The sequence below is a fragment of the Hordeum vulgare genome, chromosome 5H, assembly GCF_904849725.1.
Source record: "Hordeum vulgare subsp. vulgare chromosome 5H, MorexV3_pseudomolecules_assembly, whole genome shotgun sequence".
In the NCBI taxonomy this organism is placed as follows: Eukaryota; Viridiplantae; Streptophyta; class Magnoliopsida; order Poales; family Poaceae; genus Hordeum; species Hordeum vulgare.
The window spans coordinates 406867681-406890343 of record NC_058522.1 but is presented as its reverse complement, the minus strand read 5'-3'; the positions used below and the strand labels follow the sequence as shown (position 1 = coordinate 406890343).

Sequence of the window (22663 nt, the reverse complement as noted above, 5' to 3'; positions counted from 1 at the left end):
GCACTAGTTAGGCAAAGAGATGGTGATACAAGTGTAATATGGATGGTAGATATAGGTTTTTGTAATCTGAGAATATAAAAACGGCAAGGTAACAAATACTCCCTTCGTCCAGGATTACTTGTCGCACAAATTGATAAAAATGGATGTACCTAGAACTAAAATACATCTAGATATATCCATGCCTATGACAAGTATTTTCGGACGGAGGGAGTAGTAAATAACAAGCAAAATGTTGTATAAATGCTTGGAAACAAGGCCTAGGGTCCATACTTTCACTAGTGCAAGTTCTCCCAACAATACTAACATAGTTGAATCATATATAAATCCATCACGCGTGACAAAGAATTCACTCCAAAGTCACAAATAGCGGAGAACAAACGAAGAAATTATTGTAGGGTACGAAACTACCTCAAAGTTATCTTTTCGATCAATCTTATGAGTTATCCCTATAAGTGTCACGAACAGACCTAGAGTTCGTACTAAAATAACACCTTAAGATACACATCAACCAAAACCCTAATGTCACCTAGATACTCCAATGTCACCACAAGTACCCATGGGCTTGATTATACGATATGCATCACATAGTTTCATATTCATCATGTTCAATCCAACACAAAGGACTTCAAAGAGTGCCCCAAAGTTTCTATCGGAGAGTCAAGACGAGAGCATGTGCCAACCCCTATGCATGGATTCCCAAGGTCACGGAACCCACAAGTTGACCACCAAAACATACATCAAGTGGATCAATAGAACACCCCACTGTCACCACGTATATCCCATGGCAAGACATACATCAAGTGTTCTCAAATCCTTAAATACTCAATCCGATAAGAAAACTTCAAAGGGAAAACTCAATTCATCATAAGAAGATAGAGAAGGGAAAACTCCAAATGATTCATCTATCTTAATAAAGCTCGCGATACATCAACATCGTGCCATCTCGAGAACACGAGAGAGAGAGATCAAACACATAGCTACTAGTACATATCCTCAGCCCCGAGGGTGAACTACTCCCTCCTTGTCGTGGAGATCGTCGAGATGATGAAGATGGCCTCCGGTGATGGTTTTCCCCTCCGACAGGGTGCCGGAACGGGCTCCCGATTGGTTTTTCGTGGCTCTGAAGGCTTGTAGCAGCGTAACTCCTAATCTAAGTTTCTATATGGGGTTTTTGGATTTATATGAATTTTTGGCGTCGGTCTCACATCAAGGGGACTCCCGAGGGATCCACAAGCTAGGGGCGCGCCCTAGGGAGGTGCGCTCCCTAGGCTTGTGACTGCCTCGGGACTCCTCTCCGGTATCTTCTTGCTCCAGTATTTTTTATATTTTCCAAAAATATTCTTTGTAAATTTCCAGCTCATTCCGAGAACTTTTATTTCTGCACAAAAACAGCACCACCGTACTTCTGCTGAAAATAGCATCAGTCCGGGTTAGTTCTAATCAAATCATACCAAAATCATATAAATTTATTGTAAACATGGCATGAATACTTTATAAATTATAGGTACGTTGGAGACGTATCACGCACCCAGTGGGTGTAGTCCCCGAGGCTACCATCGACTGAAGCAATCAACGCTAGTCTTATTTGCTGTGTTTGTTTGACACAGGCTAGTAGGGTGTGGAGCCCTTTTCTTTCCTATATATATACACTAGGGGTGTGCTGAGCGCACCCACTAGGTGTAGTCCCCGAGGCTACCGTCGACTGAAGCAGTCGGTGATAGTCTCAGTTTCCTTGTCTTGATCGATAGAGGCTAGTCGTGTGCGGAGCCCTTATCCTCTATTGCTCCAGTGGGGGCGCGCTGAGCGCACCCACTGGGTATAGTCCCCGAGGCTACCGTCGACTGAAGCATTCAACGATAGTTTTAGAGTTGTGATATTATATTATGCCTTACTTGTATTTGTTGATGGCAGACTGCTTGTGGGTCCAAGGGCCGTGATGATGCCGTGGATAAAGAGTTGCAGGGACTCCGACTGAGCCTAGATGCGGAAAAAGCCAAGAAAAAGCGTGTGGAGCAGGAAAAATAATAGTTGAAGGTAAGATCTCTCCATCCGACTGATTCTCGCTTTGGCTATCTTTTCTTATCTGATTGAGGCTCTCTTGTTAGATCGCCTTTCTGAGAGGCTGAAGAATTCCATTTCTCTAGTTACCATGAAAGATGCCCTTGAGAAGAGGGATGAAGAGCTCGTGTCCACTTGGAAGGAGGCCAAGCATAATACCCAGGTGACCATGACCAAGCTCAAGACGGTTGGAATGTTGGAAGCAGAGAATTGGCTTGTGAAAACCAGTGCACAGAAGACCGTAGCGGAGCTTTTTTTTTAAGGAAAACTGTAAGGGAAACCCCCCACAGTGAGTTTTTTTTTTGAAATAATAAGAACCCAAATTCGAGCCCGTGGGGACTTGAACTTGGGTGGCTGGGTTGTACATCCACTCGACTAGCCAAGTGAGCTAGGCTCACTTCTTTGAGAAGCACTATACCGAGTGGGAGACCAACTTTGAGAAGGTCGCCGCCAAGAAAGCTGAGATGGAGAAGCTCAAAGGTATGTTGAGCGTATGAATGCTTCCCCACTGCCACTCTAAAAAATTTGAGTGACGTTTCTCATCCTTTGTTTTCCCGTTCAGTGCAGCCTTCGCCGCTGATGTTGAAGAAGAGAGGACGCGAATAGAAAAAGAGATTGATCCCAAGAGAGGGCTTTTGAAGGACAGCACTGCTTTGTCTCTCCTCGGGCTGGAGGCACGCGTCGATTATGTACTGGCTTGTTTCAAGTGGCTCCAGTCGTCCGTTGGGGAGATAGACTAGGAGAAAGCCCCTGATAGTGCACCCGTGAAGGATGCCCAGACCATCGTGAACTGTGTGACGGCCATTCCCAATGAACTTAAGTCGTGGAAGAAGTCGTCGGCAAGGGTCGGAGCTGACAGTGCCCTTTCACTCGTCCGCATCCATTGTAAAGGGGTGGATGAAGAAAAGATGAAGAGTCTCCGGGTCGTCAGCTGCAAAAGCGCCAAGTTCGTAGACTTCATGGAGATGTTCATGGCGGCCGCCACTCATATTGCGGAGGAGATCGATCTTGACACCTTCGTGGAAGCAGTGGAATCTTCGGCCTCCGAGTGATGCTCGGAGGAAAGACATTTAAGTTTTAATTCACCTAGAAATGCCGAGTGATTTTATGTACCCCCAAACTTCGAGCGGGCTCTAGACCCTCTCTTACGCGTACCTTTTGCTAAACTTGATCCCATTTATCCATGTTTGAGTTTGGATCTTATTTGCTCAGTCGTCTTTATTTGGGGTCACTTTTACTTGGTCGAAGACTGGTTCACATCCGAGTCCCCGAGTGTGGAAGTTGTCCTCACTCGGGATTGTTTTTGACTTAGGCGAAAGTTGGTTCGCAGCTAAGCCCCCGAGTGTGGAAGTTGTCCTCACTCGGGATCGTTTGTGACTTAGGCGAAAGATGGTTCGCAGCTAAGCCCCTGAGTGTGGAAGTTGTCCTCACTCGGGTCGTTTGTGACTTAGGCGAAAGCTGGTTCGCATCTAAGTCCCCGAGTGTGGAAGTTGTCCTCACTCGGGTCATTTTTGGCTTAGGCGAATGCTGGTACGCAATTAAGCCCCTCGAGTGTGGAGGTTGTCCTCACTCGAGATTGTTTGTGACTTAGGCGAAAGATGGTTCGCAGCTAAGCCCCCGAGTGTGGAAGTTGTCCTCACTTGGGTCGTTTTTTATTTAGGCGAATGCTGGTTCACAGCTAAGCCCCCCGAGTGTAGAGGTTGTCCTCACTCGGGATCGTTTGTGACTTAGGCGAAAACTGGTTCGCAGCTAAGCCCCCGAGTGTGGAAGTTGTCCTCACTCGGGATCGTTTCTCCCTAGGCGAAAGCGGAACCGTTGCTAGGGATGATTGTCTTGTTCATCTTGGCGTTCGAATGAAGATCTTGCCTTCATTCAGAACTGTTTAACTTAGGCGAAGACTGGTTCGCAGCTAAGCTCCTGAGTGTGGAGGTTGTCCACACTCGGGGAAGGGTTTACTTAGGCGAAACAAGTTTGCTACCAAGAAATGTTTTTCTTGTTTATCTTGGCGTCCGAATGAAGATCTTGCCTTCATTCGGAACCACTTTAACTTAGGCGAAACTGGTTCGCAGCTAAGCCTGTGAGTGTGGAGGCTTCCAAGATCACTAGGGAAGGATTCACCTTAGGCAAAACAGGTTCGATACCAAAAAATGATTGTTCTTTCGAACACGCTGAAGGTTTGTCCATCTTGGAGTCCGAATGAAGATCTTGTCTTCAATCGGAACTGTTTTAACTTAGGCGAAGGCTGGTTCGCACCTAAGCCCCTGAGTGTGGAGGCTGTCCACACTCGGGGAAGGTTATACCTTAAGCGAAAACAGGTTCGCAGTTAAGGATTTTCTACCCACCGGGGGCGTGTTTCACCGGAGTGAGGTATTTGTGGATAGTTGAAGAAAGTAAGCACTTTATTCTTCTAATCATTCGGATTCATTACAGGAATGAAAAAGGAAAGTTCAATGTGTAGAACTTGCGGAGCAGGTTCGCGTTCCAGGTTCTAGGCTCCTCCACGTCGTTATCGATGTTGTATAGCCGATAAGCTTTGTTGTGCAGGACTTTGGAGATGACGAATGGCCCTTGCCATGGAAGTGTCAGCTTCTGAGGTTTATGTTGGTCTAGTCGGACGACCAAATCTCCCTCTTGAAACACTCGACCCCTGACTTTCTTGTCATGGTAGCGTTGTAGGTCTTGCTAGTACGCCATGGACCGAATGAGGGTCGTCTCTCTCTCTCTTTCTTCCTCCACAAGATCCAAATTGTCTTGGAGTGCTGCTTCAGTTTTAGCTTCATTGTACTGCTCCACTCGGGGGAGTTGTGATGTAAGTCACTCGGCAGAACGGCTTCCAACCCATACACCATGAAGAATGGAGTACGCCTGGTTGAACAATTTAGAGTCATTCGCATACCCATAGGACGGATGCTAATTCTTCTACCCATGCGCCCGCAACAAATTTGAGGTCTCTCATCAGCCGGGGCTTCAGTCGCTGAAGTATCATACGATTCACCCGTTCCGCCTGCCCATTCGACCGCGGGTGCGCCACGGAGGCGTAATTAACCCGAGTGCCTTGGAAGTGACAGAACTCACGGAACTCTTCCGAGTCGAAGTTGGTCCCATTGTAGGTGATGATGTCGTGAGGGACTCCGAATCTGAATATGATCTGCCGAATGAAGCTGACGGCAGTCGCCGCATCCAACTTTTCGATCGGTTTAGCTTCAACCCACTTGGTGAACTTATCCACCGGCACTAGCAGGTGGGTGAATCCACTCATCCCGGTGCGCAAGGGGCCGACCATGTCGAGGCGCCATACGGCGAATGGCCAAGTGAGCGGAATCGTTTTTAGCGCGGATGCAAGCTTGTGCGGTTGATTCTTGGAGAACTAGCATCCGGCGCACATGTCCACTAAGTTCATTTCTGCCTCATTGGCTCGGGCCCAATAAAAACCTGCTCGGAAAGCCTTGGCCACCATGGTCCGGGAGGACGCGTGATGTCCACAAGTTTCCGAGTAGATCTCGTGCAGGATTTGTAGTCCTTCCTCTGGGGAAATGCACTTTTGGCTGACTCGTGTAACACTTTTCTTGTCTGCTGCCGCCGTGTGCGCCTGAGCCATCGCCAGCACTTGTCGCCGGCGTCTCTATCTGCACCTGCTGCGGAACCGACTTAAATCGGCTATAAAAATGAGCCTCGAGCCCCCTTGAGCATCAGGCAGCCTCTTAGACCCGCAACTTACTCCCCCTCGCATCAATTCGGCTAGAGCGACGACCCTGCTCCCCTCCGACAGCTTCGACCGTCACAGTCGTCCGGTGAGATTCGCCGCAACCAAAGCCCCTAACCTCACCTCACCCCACAAGCTGCACTCCCTTGACCCCCTCGAAGCCATTCTGCCGCTCAAACTTGATACGGAGCCACCGTAGGCCGAACCCATCGGACCAGAAGTCCCTTCCGCCATTGTCGGAACACCGCCCAGCCTCGAGCTCCGTCGCGCCCCTAGCCTCCAAAAATGGATGTAGTGCCTTTCCCCGAGCATGTGCATAGCAGGAGCACGTCGTGGAGTGCCCTAAGTCACCGGCAATCGACGCTGGAATCCGTCCCCAACTATCCATCGCCGGGCGTGTTGAGGAGGGAGAAGAATCCGACAGGTGGACCCCGCCTGTCGATGAGCCAACCCTAGCCCTGCTGGTGCCTGCCCCCGAAGTGTGTTTTCCCCTTGGGAAAACGTGTGTCTGTTAGTGCGCCTCCCTTGCCCCGATAGCGTATTTTGATAATACCGTGTTCTTCTCTCATTCTTTTCAAAAATAGATTTAAACAAGAACTTTAACTCCTCACAACTTTTTATTTACAACTCCAAATCAACTGATTTTTTCCCTACCTCTTTCAAAATTCTGCTAGTTTATTTACAAATTTATTTCAAAGAAATTCAAACAACTTTTGTGTGCTGTTTTGTGTTTGTGTGTTAATTCAAACATTTTTCAAAATAGGATGTTTGAAAGAGGAGACTCACTTCAAGTATTTTGTGGTGCACATCACCCTCCTCAACTCTAAAGGCAAGCATCTTGAACTCTGATTTGCATAAAGTCATGTGATGTTTGTTGTGGTGCATCTATTGCGTGATTTTAGGTTATGTTGATAAAAATCTCACATGAAATCATGCCTTGCATAAGAGCATGTTATGGGTATTCTTGTTGCTAAGTATGTGCAAGGCAAGTGATGAGTGGGTACTGCCTCATGCCTCTTATGCTATGTTGGTCTGGAAAACCTCGGAGTAAGGTAGGTCATGGTGGAAATGAGACCATGGGCTGACATCTCGTGGAACGAGAGTCGTCAGTAAAAGCATGTCGGGGTGTGATGGTGGTAACCCTGAGATAATTTCTTCAGCAAGATTGTGTGATATTAACCCTTGCAGGGAAATATCAAACCTCCTAAGTCGACCGTAGATCGAGTCTTGTCTGTGTGTCATCTTACACTTTGTGTTGCAACAGGTCTTTCCGAAAGGGAACACGGTCTAGTAGGTTGTAAACCTATTACCAGGTACACACCAAGTAGAGAGGCCGGGATGAACGTATCCATGGCCCTGGACTAAATCCAGTCATCTGGTGAGGGGCATGGGTGTTTCCGGTCTGGGACCGAGAGGGAATGGCCATTCCCTTGTAGTGCGCGGTGTAAATTTGATCCCATGCTAGTCGAAGTTGGAGATTTCCCGTCCTATGGTTTTTCTCTGGAAGCGTAGTCTGAGTTATGTCTGTCTTCGTGGGAGAAAAATGGGTGTGTATTGGTTCTGAGTGTTTACTTATGAGATACCGTACGCAGGATTAGTCCGAGTGACTATTGAAACCCGTGGGTTGTGGGTAAAGAGCACACCTTGTGCAGAGTCAAAACTATTCAAGTAGGCGTGTCCACGATCAAGGACGACTGGCTGACTAGTCAAGTGTCGATCTTCGGAGGAAGTTAACGAAATCGTGAGACTAATCATGAAATATGGTGGATGATCATATTATTATTTTACTGTGGACTAACCCCTATGATTATGTTTTATGAATATCCCTGGGACAATTCTACCTCCCGAATATTCAATATTTAATATTGTTTCATATAAGCCCTTTATGTGGTGTCGCTTAGAGGCACGACTGTGGCATGCTCATTATTATTTTTTATAAGCCCTTTGTGTGGTGTTGCTTAGATGCTCGACTGTGGCAAGTGCTATTTCTTTCATATAAGCCCTTTATGTGGTGTCGCTTAGACGTCCTATTATGGCATGCTCGTTATTATTTATTATAAGCCCTTTCTGTTGTATCGCTTAGACGCTCGACTGTGGCATGCTCGTTATTATTTTTTATAAGCCCTTTTTGTGGTGTCTCTTAGACGCCCGACTGTGGCATGCTCGTTATTATTTCTTATAAGTCCTTTATGTGGTGTCGCTTAGACGCCCGACTGTGGCAACTGTTATTACTTGCATGTGAGCCATTTAGGCGGTGTTGCTCCGACACACGACTGCGACACGCATGTTATTACTTATTCATGGTTACCTTCCTTGCTTGTTTATACAACATTGATGGAAATTGCTTATATGCACGAATGCATCCATGAATTAATTCTAATGGCATGGTAGGGTTATTAAGTGCATTATGCATGCATCTCACCTACTTTAACTCATTTGTTTTCTTGATGTTTGCGAGTACATTCGAAGTACTGGAGTACATTCAAAGTACTCGCTGGCATGTCTCTAGCTATTGTCTTGGCCAGATTACGTTCGGAGAGGAGCACGATAGCCGTCAACCCCGAAACCTAGGAGTCCAGGATAGCAGCCTTGTGAAATAGGAATTTATCCACGTCAGTTGTTCCTGTGGGAATGTTGTCCCATGGGCACTCGATATTCCTCGAGTCGCTTGCGCTGTCAACCTCAGACTTCGGTCCAAACCAGTAGACCTTCATGGTCTTGTAACCCGGATTTTCTATTTTTCTTGGATTTTCTGTATGAAGTGAGTGTCTACGAGCTAACAGTAGTCCTGAGGCTGGTGAACACAAAGATCTGTTTTTCGGAAATTATTTTCTGAAAAAACCAGTTGCCACACGTCGGGTCAGCCGGTCGGGCCTAATACGGCCAGTCGACCGACAGTGTGGCGACCAGACGGGCCGGCTGCCACCAGACGGGCCGGGGGTAGCCGACCCCAAATGTCTTGAAAAAGGATTTTCTTCGCTTTGGTATATCTAGGGCCATTACCCGTTAAGTTTACATTCACATTTTTTTAGCATGACATTATTTTAACAATAATTCATTTTTTACATTCTTTGTATTTTTTTGATTTTTAATCTTAGATTTGTTTTCCGTTAGTTATTGATATTTTTTAAAAACTTTTATACATTCCTTTAATAAATTTTTCGCAGCAACGTGACGAGACATCATCTAGTTTTTTAAGGGGTGTTTGGTTACAGGGACTTATTAAAGACTTAAAACTTATAAGTCTCTTTAAGTCTCATCTAAACCAAAGAGGAGGGACTTATAGGGACTTTAAGTGGGCATTTGAGACTTATGAAATAAGACTCTCAAGAAGAGTCTTATAGAGACTTATAGTTGTAATATGGTCTTTTAGTCCATGTTAAGTCCTAGGAACCAAACAGATAGGAACTTTTTAAGGACTTAGGACTTACTAGCAAACATGCCCGTGCGTTGCAACGGGAGAAAATAAATCACCCTTCATACACAGTGAACGACATAAAAAATCATATGAAATCATTCACAATACCATATGAGAAACAACATGATAAGTGATGTTGTGCACAAATATAAAGGTGAGATGATTTTTGAAATAACGAAAGTTGTGTCCAGTTTAATAGATAATAAAAATATCACCGAGTTGCCGATATCAATTCACGTCTTTGTGGTATTCCTCTTTAGTGATACCTAAAAATAATGTGTTACCCGTACATATTTAAAAAATAATTTTAGATATGATTATCTTGCAAGATAATATCATATCTGGAATGTACACATTTTTTAGTGATTTTCATATATAACTTTCTAAATTTCATGTTAGCATTTAAAAGGAATGAATATTTTTGAAAATACCATATGAGAAACAATATGATAAATGATGTTGTGCACAAATATAAAGGTGGGATGATTTTTGAAATAACGAAAGTTGTGTCTAGTTTAGTAGATAATAAAAATATCACCGAGTTACCGATATCAATTCACGTCTTTGTGGTGTTCCTCTTTAGTGATGCCTAAAAATAATGTGTTACCCATACATATTTTAAAAATAATTTTAGATATGATTATCTTGCAAGATAATATCATATCTGGAATGTACACATTTTTCAATGATTTCCATATATAACTTTCTAAATTTCAAGTTAGCATTTAAAAGGAATGAATATTTTTGAAAATACTTGAATCTGCCAAAAAAGTTTAAGAAGAAAATGGTTGGGCCGAAATTAAAAATGATGTAGCCCATCGGATAAGATGGCGAGGCTGGTCTATCTTATGCACACATGAAATCAAGGGAAAAGAGGAAAAGGAAGAAAGGGGAGAAGTGAGCATCAAACCCGGGTTGGCTGTGTGGGAGTGGAAGGCCCCAACCAGTAAGTTGTCGGCGTGCAGGTGGTTTCAGATCGAATAACTTTCTACATACGTTAACCGCAACTCTAGTGACTTTAAAGAAACAATATCGTTTTTCCACTTACGGATGGCATAGGGGCGTAATTCCTGCGAACTCTAGGGGTAAATAACTTGACGGACGACCAGAAACCAAATTTGCTTTATTATTAGGTAAGGTAAGATTAGGTAAGATAAGTTGAGACTTATGAATCAAACATGGCCTTAACATCCTGCGCTGCTGCGCGTGTTGGAAAAATATGCATTTAGTTTTCTCCTAAAAAGTCTGATCTCGTCACTGAAAGGATTGTTAAGGATTAATTTAATCCTAGTAATCAATGCTTAAGTCGGTTGTTTACGTCGGTTTTGACATTGTAACTCTAACTGCCTTGTAAGAAGGGTATAAATACCCAGTTTTAGAAAGACTCTTCGGTCATTTGCTTTTATTCTTCACACGTTATCAACACCTTGCCCTAACAGAGCGATTAGGCCAGAGAAACATACGACGGCGCTCGGACGCATCAACAAGGCGTACACGCACAGACCTCCTCGATGCCTCGCGCGATTGTCGGCATTATCCGACACGACGAACATCACCAACCCTGGCGATCCACATCTCCGTCGATCTTCAACATTGGATTACCGATGTCAAATAAGACTCGGCCGAGTGCGAAGGCCACGATGAGAGATGAAATGAGGAACCGGTGAAGATTGGTAATTATTCTCACCGTCGACATGGTCAAGGATGCCGGCGCGTGGTACGCCGACACCCTCCGGCACGGAGGCGGCTCCAAGCGCAAAGATCTGTTGCAGTCTTCGGCCTCGACGCGGCTTCTCCGGATGCACGCCATAGGGCGGTAGCGCCCTCCAGGCCTCCACTGCTCCGGCTGGACTTAGACGACCAGACTGCCCCAGACGGCGGCGCGGGCCTCAGCCCAGTGGCAACGCGCGGCGTTGCCTCATCGGTTCCAGGCGCGTGCAGACGCACGGCAAGTCGTCGTTCCAAAAGATAGCAACATCGGCGGTGTATTCAATGGCCACCGCGTACGCACGCAGAGGAGAGAAGAAGATTGGGGAATCTTATCCTTTGGCAAATATTGCACTTCAGCCCTTGTAATTTTACTCATTCGTGGATTTGTCCATGCAATTATTTTATGTGCCCTCAGGCTTATGAGTCGCCCCTGGATTACATGAAAATGCCACATAAGTCAAGCAAATTTATCTTTAGCCCTTTGGCTAAATTAATTTTACAAACAAGCCATCAGGCCATTTGAACACTAAAGTCATCATATTTGTGTACGTATGTATATTTTGCACTACATATACTACCATAGTAATGCTATTGCAAAAGGAAGACTTTGCATACATTTAGGACACTTACTGTAAAATTTATGCCATATTTTGCATTGACATTTTATGTACTATGCCATTTTAATACAACAACAATATTTTTGCAACTGAAAGAAATTCTTTTTGGCAAACGTGAAAATTATAAGTGTCATTCTTAATATGACGAGCCCAAGTTTAATTTGCAAATCACAAGGTATTGGTGGCATCTACTGCATATTTTGCAGATTATCCATCATTACTATAAGATCTACGTTCTGTCATTTTGACAAGACGACTATCTTCAATCTGCTCTTCCAAATATTAATGTGTATATAGCCTAAACTTTTATTTGTGAATCACAAGGTATTGATGACATCTACTGCACAATTCATAGATTATCCATCACTACTATCGGGTCTACATCTTGTCAGTTTTACAAGATGATTACCTCCAAAGTGTTCTTCCAAATATTAATATTAGATGTGACTACCTCAAGATATCATAAGGTAATATTGGCATCTACTGTAAAATTTTGCAGACTATCCACTATTACTGCAAGGTCTACATCAGGTCATTCTGACAGATGACTACCTTCAACGTGATTTTCTTAAAAAATAGCATAACATAAGGTAATAGAATTATGAACATCTACTGACGAAACTTAAACTATGTTTTCTATTACTGTGAGATCTACACCATATTGGTAATTATCTTCAAACTGTTATCCTATATCAGTTGAGGTCTACACATATGGCTATCTACACATATGGCTATAAGGCATCAGCCATACAATTTTTTTTTGCTTCTCTGAAGCATTTGTTGTTGTTGTTCACTAAAATATTTTACTCTCATAGTAAAATACCATTCATGGATAGTCACTACATCTTGAAATTGTATGTTTGTGCCAATATGAATTATTTAAGCCTCAATTTGCTTGAATAAGTCTTGGAAAATTATGCAAATATTTGCATACTCTCCAACGATTACCTTCTATTACATTGGTAAATGCATGACAATAGAGCCAACGTCACTATTTCTAATTACAGTGTCATCCATCCATCCATCAAGATGGATACCATAATTTATAACGAGTGTCTCAAACACTATTGCAAGATCCACATCACATTGTGGTTGTTATTTTCATAGTGACTAAGCAATGTTAAAGTTGCAAAGTCTATGTTTTGATCGTGACTCTAAAGTCACACTTTCCCCAAAACATTAGCAAATATTTCATCGCATGCACTATATTAAAGGTTTACATCCCATGTTCACCAAGCATCACCTTGGTGGATTGTGCTCAACAAAGTCATTTCATCCATATATTTTATTTTACTCCAAGAAGTAAATGAAATAATGCATGATCATATCATGTAACACATGGCTATTCAATTGATGCAAATACGCATTTTATATGTCACCAACTTCACTTGGTTTTCAAAGTAAATACACAATGAATGAATATATATCACCTTGAATATTCCCTTAAGATAAACATGTTGCCATGAGCACATCGCGAATGATCTCCCATTCATTTTTCAAGACATCAAGTCTATCGCAGCAAAGAATTTTGCCACTCAATCAACTTTAAGTTGAGATCTCATGATCAAATATTTTCATCCGAAGATCCAGTTGAAAAGCCCTCAATACACTTTACATATTCTTATGATAGTCCTACCATTTTCATGATGAAGAAACATGGAAATTCATAAAATCATCAGATTCACCCAACGGGTGCTATTCCATTATTTGAAATTCTTGCTAGCATTGTGAATAATAATAAGTCATTGGTCACAAAATAGAACCATGATGTATTCAAAGTAAAGTGGAGGCTAAAATGCAACCAAAGATGGAATTATTTCTTAAACAGGGAATATATCGTTTTCGAACGATCAACGACAACTCTCAAGTTTGTCAAATGTGTGGTTATTTAAACATCGTACCTATGATTACCAAACCCTCAAACATATGGTCAAACCACACCACAAATTTATTAAAAAGACAAATAAGTCATTACGATAAATTTGAAAAACTGCAAACTTATAACTGGAAACTATTCTGGTAAATGATTGTTCTCAAATCTTCCTCAGAAGGAGAACCAAAAATCTAGTGCAAGAAAAGGTTGGTAAATTCCTTTGCACCCAAGATATGTTTGCATATATATAATAAAAAAAACACTAATATTGGAGACCTCATGTAATCTCCTGATTATTCCAAAAAATATCATTAGCCTATAATTGCATTATTACATGTAGAGTGATGTCCAATATCCTATTTTTCGGGCATTGATATTTGATAATTTTTGGATGTATGAAACAACTCATACTCAATATTGTTGCGTACACAATGATTTTCTAAGTATCAATAAATTAAATATTAAGCTTAATAGCCTTAACCATCCTGGTTTGGGGATGATTAGAAAATTATTAACAATTCTATTGGTCACAACTTAACAAGTTGCAAAATTTCCCAAATCATCAGATTTTATGTGCACCACATGTGCCATAGGGGAAATTAATTTAAGGAACTCTCACCTTACAATTCTAAATGAGCCAACTCATTTTTTCTTGAACACATTCAGAAGATATGTGGATTACTCAACCATTATATGGTATTATATAGATACTTCATGGTACTCATGGAAATCTTTATAAAATGATTTCCAGTGTGCCTCTTGTCACACAAACCATGAATGATATAACTAAATTAATTGCTCAAATTCTCAAAGTAAGAGCAAGTTATCCTAAACAAGGGATAAATTCATTCGAATGGACAACTTCGTTGAACTCATTTCACAAGCAATGTATGATTATACATAATACTTTATATACATACACATAATGGTTTAGTTCAATATCTTATCAAAGTTAATGAAATTAAAAATATGACCAAACTTATAGAATCTTAATTTACTAGCCTCATGCTAGACAAATACAACATTACACACCGTAAGTATGATATAAATCATACCAACTGCATAGCATACTACTTTCCCCTGGTAGTAATTACGTGGAAATCAACAAAGTATTTCCTATCTGCGATAATTCGGTTACATACCGATATCACCACTCCATCATACATCAATGGGCTCTCACAGAAATTTAGGGATCTATGTGAGGAATAACAATTTATTCGTCAATCAAAATTATTCATAGCCCGTATGCTGATTGCATCAGCAATAAGGACATTTCTGGCATTAGGGGGGGATAACTAACACAAAGAATGCCAAGAAATAAATTAGAAATGTTATTCACATTCAGTCATTATATCCACATACTCAAAGAATCTGAACAAGAAGTTTAGAATCACATATTTGCATCACATTGCAAATCTGCCACATACATTTACTCATCACAAAGGTGTCACTCAATTTTATATTCTTGCAGTAAAGTGTCAGAAAGAGTGGAGGTACTTGATAAACCACTCTTCTCCCGAAATGAGAGCAAGAGGGGGAGAAATCTGACCACACGAGATATAATCTTGCATATGCTTCCGCGGAAATAGAGGAAATCAAATTCTCAACCAGTAAATGTAATTCAACATCAAGTTGAAAGAACACCTCACTGGATGCTCATCATCCAAAGCCCGAAATAAATGTGCACAAATTTTTTCGTGTCGGGACATCGAAACACCTTGACTCCATTGTTGTAGAAAATCACAAGGAGTTAAAAGGAATAAATACATTTCCACAAATTTCATTGATTCCTCCAGAATCATATAACATAAGTCTACATTTGTCGACATATATTTGTTCTGAAAATTGCTAAAACCTTTTGGGCCCTGAACCAAAATCCATGGTAGAGTGCCTCTTGGTATGAGTGGAACTAAGTTTCGACAATAAATACCATTGGCAGTACAAATAATATTATCCATGCAGTTAATGGATGCAGTGAATACATACTCATATGAGTCACTCATTTCGGAAATCTATATTAAATTCCCTGAAGGGCTTCATTTCCGAATCCAAAAACAAATCGCAACATGTATTGTGTAAAACTTCATAAGTCATTCTATGACTAGAAATAGTCGTGAATCATATGGTACTATCAACTAGACGAGTTCCTTCTTCAGAGGATTACTCAAAGGATGATGATTGTTCATGTGTTAATAAAGGAATTCCAAAATTTTATTTCCTTACATCACCTCAGTGTATATCGATGATTTCATCATCAATGTCTCTCCAAGACATAAACATACACAAAATCATCTCAAGACGGAAAATTTGGATTCAACCAAATTTAGCTTAAGCTTACAACTTGAGCATTCTCTCAAGAATAAATATCAGTCTACATATATCCAAAACATATACGAGAAGTTCAGTGTGGATATATCATAACAACAAAAGACATGTATGGTCATACTACCTTTGATAAGGTACATACCTAGGGTTGATAATGAAGTGACATAAAGACCTGAAGTTCTGTATCTAACTAATGTCAAAGCACTCATATGATTGCAAATTATGTCAGGCCTGACACCATATTTGCTATGTTTATTCAAAGTGCAACCCCCAACAAAAGGTACATGCTTGATATATGGAATATCATCTTATATCTGAAGCTCACAATAAATATTGGATAATTCCATCAAATACAAAATATGACCATGATATGATATGATGATATTGGCTCTTTATTTGATCCCAATGATGCCATATCAATGACTGAATTTGTTGGAATAGCCTTCATATGGAAGTCATCTAAATGGAATTTAATGGTTATTCCCACTTATCATTATGACATAATTGCTTTATCTAAAAGCATTGCAAAATATGCATGGCTTGGCAGAATGATTAACCACACTCAAAATCATGTGGTTGAGATTCATCAGAATCACATTACTTGATTTATAAAGCTACTTCCACTTGTGTTACTCAATACCAACAGGTTATATGAAGAGCAATATCATAAATCACATTGCTCGAAAACTATTTATCCTCATGGATTATAGAAAAGTGAGGAAATAATTTGCAAACAAAATCATGTGAAAATCCAACAGATTATACACAATCTTATGTTCATGTCAATGAAATTGGTATGAGACATCCACCATATTTACAAAGTTCAGGGGGAGTAATCTCCCAAACTATAACCTATTAACAATCATCAGATTGCATATATTGTACTCTTTTTCCCTCGATGAGTTTTTCCTTAATGGTTTCTCATAAAAGGTTTGTAACGAGACAATATAATCACAAGTGTTTGTATATGCCATATCATTTTCTCCTTATATTTTTCCACTGGGTTTTAAAGGAGTTTTTAATGGCATGTCAAATGCACTCTTTTCCCTTATGAGTTTTTCTCTCAAAAGTTTCTCATAATGGTTTTTAATGAGGCAATATCTTATCAAAGATCATATGTCATACTTTCTATTTTCCCTATTGGGGGTTTTAAAGGAAGTACTCAAGACATATCAATTGTTCTCTAAACTCACTAATGAGTTTTCTCCTTCTTCAAAGGTTTTTCTCATATGAGTTATCAAGAGACAATAATCATTATATGTTGCATTATTTTCTCCTTATTATTTTTCCCACTGGGTTTAAAGGAGTTTTAGCAACATATCTATACTATACTCCTCATATTTTTCCCATAGGGTTTTTGGAGGAGACTACAAAGATTATACAAGTGTTTCTCAAAATGAAGACGATGAACATTTTCAAGGCAAACACATACCGGAAGGAATCTATATCAAGATGAAGCGTATTAGACTAGCATAGATTAGGGGGAGTGTTAAGGATTAATTTAATCCTAGTAATCAATGCTTAAGTCGGTTGTTTACGTCGGTTGTGGTTACCGATATTGTAACTCTAACTGACTTGTAAGAAGGGTATAAATACCTAGTTTTCAATCAATGAGAAAGACTGTTCGGTCATTTGTTTTTATTCTTTCACAAGGATAATGGAGAGCGGCAGCGGGACCCACCGAGTCCACGCGTTGAATATTCCGGCTTCCCTCCGCCTTTCGCCGAGCATACGTGGAAGCGCAGCCGGCGATGTCCGGCCAGCCAACCCAAGCCATCGTCTTTCACCGTCGGTTGATCTGACACATTGCTACAGATCCGGAGGCGCATCAGACCCTTTAATTGTCGACGAACGGTTGCGATCGTACGCCAGTCGCTCTCCTCAACCACGGGAAAAGTCGTTCGAAAACGCGCCGCGAAGGAGACAGACGTTCTCGCGGAGAGCGCACCGCACCGCACCGCACGGCCGCAGCGCGGGTAGGCGAAGGAGACCAAGAGGCCGCCGACGAAAGCTCGCGCGCGCCATGGCGGAGGCGGCGCAGGGGCGGACGCTGCTGCTGGTGAACCTGGCGGCCATCATGGAGCGCGCGGACGAGGCGCTGCTGCCGGCGGTGTACCGGGAGGTGGGCGCCGCGCTGCACGCCACGCCCATGGGGCTCGGCGCGCTCACCCTCTACCGCTCCTTCGTGCAGGCCGCGTGCTACCCGCTCGCCGCCTACGCCGCCGTGCGCTACAACCGCGCCCACGTCATCGCCGTGGGGGCCTTCCTCTGGGCCGCCGCCACCTTCCTCGTCGCCGTCTCCGGCACCTTCGCCCAGGTCCGTCCCGACCAAAGACCACCCAAATTCTTCTCGGCCTCGTGATACTGTCGATCCAATTTTGCGAACTGGGACATGGATCATCTCGCGTATATGCTTAGGTTTGTCCGCAGATCCATTCCTTATTCCCGTACTGGCCCACGCTTTACAGCCAAAAGTTGGTGAATGATTGCATTTTGTTCTAGTAAAAGGTGTCAAATCTGAAGCGTGGTTCATGTCGGCGTAACCGAAGCAAACCATTTGGACTAAGATTCTCATAGGAGTAGCATATTCGCATCCAAAATAAGATCCCCGACCTGGTAGCCGACCTTTACCTGTAGTAAGAGCAGCGACTCAAATCGTCTGCACGCATGACAAACAAAAGTGAAGGCCCAATGCGCCGACCCAAATTCAACCCATTTCCGACCCAAAATTGCGCCTAAAATGCGTTGACGCCGACGCGCGCCTTCTCATGTCCGCGCCTACGTGACACCCGGTCAAAGCCAGCGCCGTTTTTATTAACGACGACCACGGGCCCACGCATCAGCAGTCCACAGACATCCCTTTCTAATCCGAGCGCGGGAGGGGGGGGGGGGCTCATCCTTTTCCAGAAGCCGCCTCCATCCACATCTAGCCACCCGTTGCTCCCCCGCCGGCGGCAAAACCCTAGCCACCATGTGTTTTTTCTCTAGCAAAGACAAGGCAAGTCCCCGACGCTCCCGTCGCCGGCGTCTTCCTCCCATCCGCCTCGGCAGCGGGTGAGCGTACCAGTGCACCAGGCGATGTGGCACTGTGAACACCGCGTCCCCCTCCCCTACCCCGATGTCACGCTGCCACACGACTGGCATTTGGATCTGAAAAGGATCCTAGTGCCAGCGGTGCCGCGCTCAGCGCGGGAGCATGCGGAGGAGGTGAGACGCTGGCGGTAGCAGCTGACACCAGAGCAGCGGTGCAACCCCGTCTACGCTGCAGACTCTCTCGACTAAGAGGTCTGGTTTGCCTGGGAGCACGAGGAGTAGCGCCGGCGTAGCGTCGGCTATGTGGTAGCTGGGCCGCCGCGACCCCTCGTCGTGCGAGAAGAAGACCAGGCAGCGGAGGCGGCGTACCAGAACGCGCTGGCGGCCGTCCTGTGCGCAAGCGAGGAGGAAGCGCTCCTCAAGGGGGTGGAGGAGGCGGCCTACCAGAAGCAGCTGGCGGAGGCCATGACGCTCTCGCTGTCGGTGACTGTGTCGTGCCGCCGCTGGCCCCGTCGTCCCCCACAGAGCCAGGGTCGCTGGTCCTCAGGCCCGAGCTGTACGCCTGGGACAGGGTGGCGCGCGAGTGGGTTAGCGCGCCACCCGTCTGGTTGGGTGCGACGCCGGAGCAGGAGGCGGCCTACCTGGAGCACTGGCGGCAGCGGTGGGTGTCAGAGGAGGGCACAGAGGCCCGACGCATTAAGCTGATGGAGCGCAAGGCCGAAGCTAAGGAGGAGTGACATGCTGTGCAGCGAGCGCCGGTGCAACCACCGGCAGACGACGTCACCGCCGCCTGGGAGACGGCCTTCCCCTAGGCTGGCCCGGCACCGACGCTCGTCGTCCTCACCGACCCCGACGACAACGAGGAGGACGCCTAGGGCAGCACGCCTCCTCATTTTTAGTTTATTTAATTTCATGTTTAATGTAATGTGAAATATCGCCGGCCTTCCAGGCCAGCATTGAATGTTTAATTAATGGTTCCTATATTTTTAAGATGTTTACTTTTTTTTGCGCCACCTAAAAATGGGTCATGGCCGCGTTGGGCGCAAGTGCCGGCCTAATTGCAAAAGCTGAGAATGTCCGTCGGGCTGACCCAAACGGACAAAATGCGGACATCGCACGCGTCCGTTTGGGTCGGCCGGTTGGAGTTGCTCCAATAGTTTTTTTTTTAGAAAAGAACCTGTAGTAATAACTATTGCTATTAATGTAAAATAACCGAATAGGAGTACTCCTACATGAGAAGTAAAGCATGCATATCTTTGTGATATTCCCTCCAGGCAGTTATGTTTGGTTTCTGCTTATTTTGAATTTTAATTCGTAAATTGTTGGTACATGTCAAACATTTAAAATTTTAGTTTAATCTGTTTCTTTGTTTGAAATATTTTTTTCCGATCTCGTAAGATTTGAATAACAAGTGAAAGGCTGGTGAATGGCATCCAATGTGCGAATTCAAATATAAATATCTGTTCTTTTTACCGGGATAAATATCTGGGTTGGGATTGCTAGATATTTAACTGCAGCAATTTATGTGCAATGTGATTTATCTGCTAATAATAATGCTATGATGCCTCATAAACATGCTTCTTTGAGCAGGTAGCAGTAGCTAGGGGACTGAATGGCATTGGTCTAGCACTCGTCACTCCTGCTATCCAATCTCTAGTGGCAGACTACACAGATGATAGTACACGGGGTTCTGCGTTTGGATGGCTTCAACTTACAGGCAACATAGGTTCAGTGATTGGAGGCTTGTTCTCTATCATGCTAGCATCGACCACAATCATGGGTCTCGCCGGCTGGCGTATCGCATTTCACATTGTTGCTCTCATCAGTGTGATCGTCGGGGCGTTGGTCTATCTATTTGCAGTGGACCCTCATTTCTGCACCGGCGTGAGTGACGAGCAGCTCGTGCGCAAGTCAGCATGGGCAGAGATGAAGGGTTTGGTTGCAGAAGCCAAGGCTGTTGTGAAGATACCATCATTTCAGATCATCGTGGCTCAGGGTGTCACAGGGTCATTCCCATGGTCGGCGTTGTCATTTGCCCCAATGTGGCTGGAGCTGATGGGCTTTACACACAACAAAACAGGACTTCTCACAGCAATATTTGCATTGGCAAGCTCACTTGGAGGGCTCTTTGGTGGAAAGATGGGGGACTATCTCTCTGTTCGCTACCCGGATTCAGGCAGGATAGTGCTGTCTCAAATAAGTTCGGGTTCTGCAGTCCCGCTTGCAGCTCTGCTGCTGCTTGGACTACCTGAAGACTCGTCTACTGGTGTCTTGCACGGACTTGTTATGTTTATCATGGGGCTAAGCATCTCCTGGAATGGCCCTGCTACTAACAAGTAAGTAAACTTTCATTGGCTGTTTGGGATCGTTATAGTTACACACACTATACAATTTCATCATTAGCACTTTGTTATTCTGATCCGTAATAAGGGGCTTAACGTATACTCCTATCTGCCAACTACAAACTGTTGATAAGCTTTGAAATTCTGTATTTTGGCCATAAATATAAACTTTTCATGTGCAGCCCCATATTTGCAGAGATAGTTCCTGAGAGATCAAGGGCAAGTATTTACGCGCTGGACCGTTCCTTCGAGTCGGTCCTAGCCTCATTTGCTCCATCAGTCGTCGGCTTTTTAGCCCAGCATGCATACGGCTACAGCCCTGTCTCATATGGGGCTGGAGTGAGCAGTGTCGCGAGCGACAGGTCCAATGCCGCTGCGCTAGCAAAAGCTCTTTACACGGCGATTGCCATCCCGATGGTAATGTGCTGCTTCATCTACTCGCTGTTGTACCGGACATACCCGCGCGACAGGGAGAGGGCAAGAATGGACTCTCTTATCACAACGGAGTTGCAGCATATCGAGCTGGAAAGGTGTCATGTAGTAGGAGAGTTCTACGCGGGAAGGGAGGATGCCACTGTGATTGATATCGAGTATGGTGAGGAAGGGCTTGATGCAAATGATGATGAGAAAGCGTTGATGCATCACCAAGTTGAACAGAGTGGTAGTCTCAGGTGATCAGGGCGTGATATGTACAGGAAGATATCGGAGACTTCATGATTACTCTTTGCATAGGCGAGAAGATAGATTGCATATTTTCAAGGGATCAGTTTGCCCGGCTGTTGTTTGCAGCGATACTGGAATAGATTTCCGTTTAGTTCCTACTTTGTTGATAGTATACAAATATTGGTTTACGCAGTAGGATTGGTGAGCAGTAATCAGAAGTACTTGTGGAAGTAGTAATTTTTGGGGGATGGACATGCAGGAGTACAATTACCAGTTCAAGCTTTACCTTGCCGAAAGAGCATGAGAAATGAGACACAACGTCGTGATGGGCACAAAAAGTTCTGCACACCGCATCAGGCCCGTCTAGCTCAGTTGGTAGAGCGCAAGGCTCTTAACCTTGTGGTCGTGGGTTCGAGCCCCACGGTGGGCGATTGTCATGTTTTAATTTTTATTTCTCCTTCCCTATTATTTTAATATTATCGACGACTGTCTTAGGCGTGTTAGAATAATACGAGACACAAACATAAAGAAATGCGTAAAGTGAATTGTGGGCGATTGTCATGTTTTAATTTTTATTTCTCCTTCCCTATTATTTTAATATTATCATCGACTGTGTTAGGCGTGTCAGAACCTGAGTTTATTAAAAAACATTAAGCAAGTGCTATGAGTGTCATGAATGCTATTGTTTGTATGTATACTTAAATGAGTGGATTCAAAAACCATATTTTATAGCATGATATTTTCACAAAAACATTTTTTTCATTTTTGACTATTTCAAAACCTTGCTTTGGTTTGCACTGCAAGTCCCTCGTTTCAAGGGAGTGACTTCACCCAAAGATTGTATTCTCGCTCTAGCACTATTTTACTCTTCAAAATCATAAAATAATTATTTTATAAAATATTTTCCTATTTTATTTGCAT

The 22663-nt window shown here is 43.5% G+C and overlaps 1 protein-coding gene, 1 long non-coding RNA gene and 1 other non-coding gene across 4 annotated transcripts; 2 read left to right on the top strand and 1 right to left on the bottom strand.

Annotated features, from left to right (window-relative positions):
• Positions 1-10552: 10552 nt before the first annotated feature.
• LOC123396009 lies at positions 10553-11503 on the bottom strand. The gene is made up of 2 exons (XR_006609877.1): positions 10867-11503; positions 10553-10764 (listed from the first exon to the last, which is right to left on the bottom strand). It is a non-coding gene; the product is annotated as an uncharacterized LOC123396009 (long non-coding RNA).
• Positions 11504-17615: 6112 nt separating this feature from the next.
• Positions 17616-22295, top strand: LOC123398118 (hexuronate transporter-like). Of its 2 annotated transcripts, none has more exons than XM_045092623.1 (3): positions 17616-18021; positions 20328-21073; positions 21276-21376. In XM_045092623.1, exons 1-3 carry the CDS (start codon positions 17728-17730, stop codon positions 21286-21288), a joined length of 1053 nt encoding a protein of 350 aa, XP_044948558.1. In that variant the 5' UTR covers positions 17616-17727; the 3' UTR covers positions 21289-21376. The 2 variants fall into 2 exon arrangements, with proteins under 2 accessions (XP_044948558.1, XP_044948557.1); XM_045092622.1 differs by having other exon boundaries at positions 17621-18021; positions 21262-22295.
• On the top strand, positions 22100-22172 carry TRNAK-CUU. The gene has a single exon. It is a non-coding gene; the product is annotated as a tRNA-Lys (tRNA).
• Positions 22296-22663: the final 368 nt, after the last annotated feature.

Bases quoted from the DNA above. Each gene is read 5' to 3' on its own strand.
- LOC123398118 (XM_045092622.1), top strand. From the start codon at position 17,728: ATGGCGGAGGCGGCGCAGGGGCGGACGCTGCTGCTGGTGAACCTGGCG. The intron at 18,022-20,327 runs GTCCGTCCCGAC...TTCTTTGAGCAG, and splicing joins TCTCCGGCACCTTCGCCCAG to GTAGCAGTAGCTAGGGGACT. The intron at 21,074-21,261 runs GTAAGTAAACTT...TTTCATGTGCAG, and splicing joins AATGGCCCTGCTACTAACAA to CCCCATATTTGCAGAGATAG.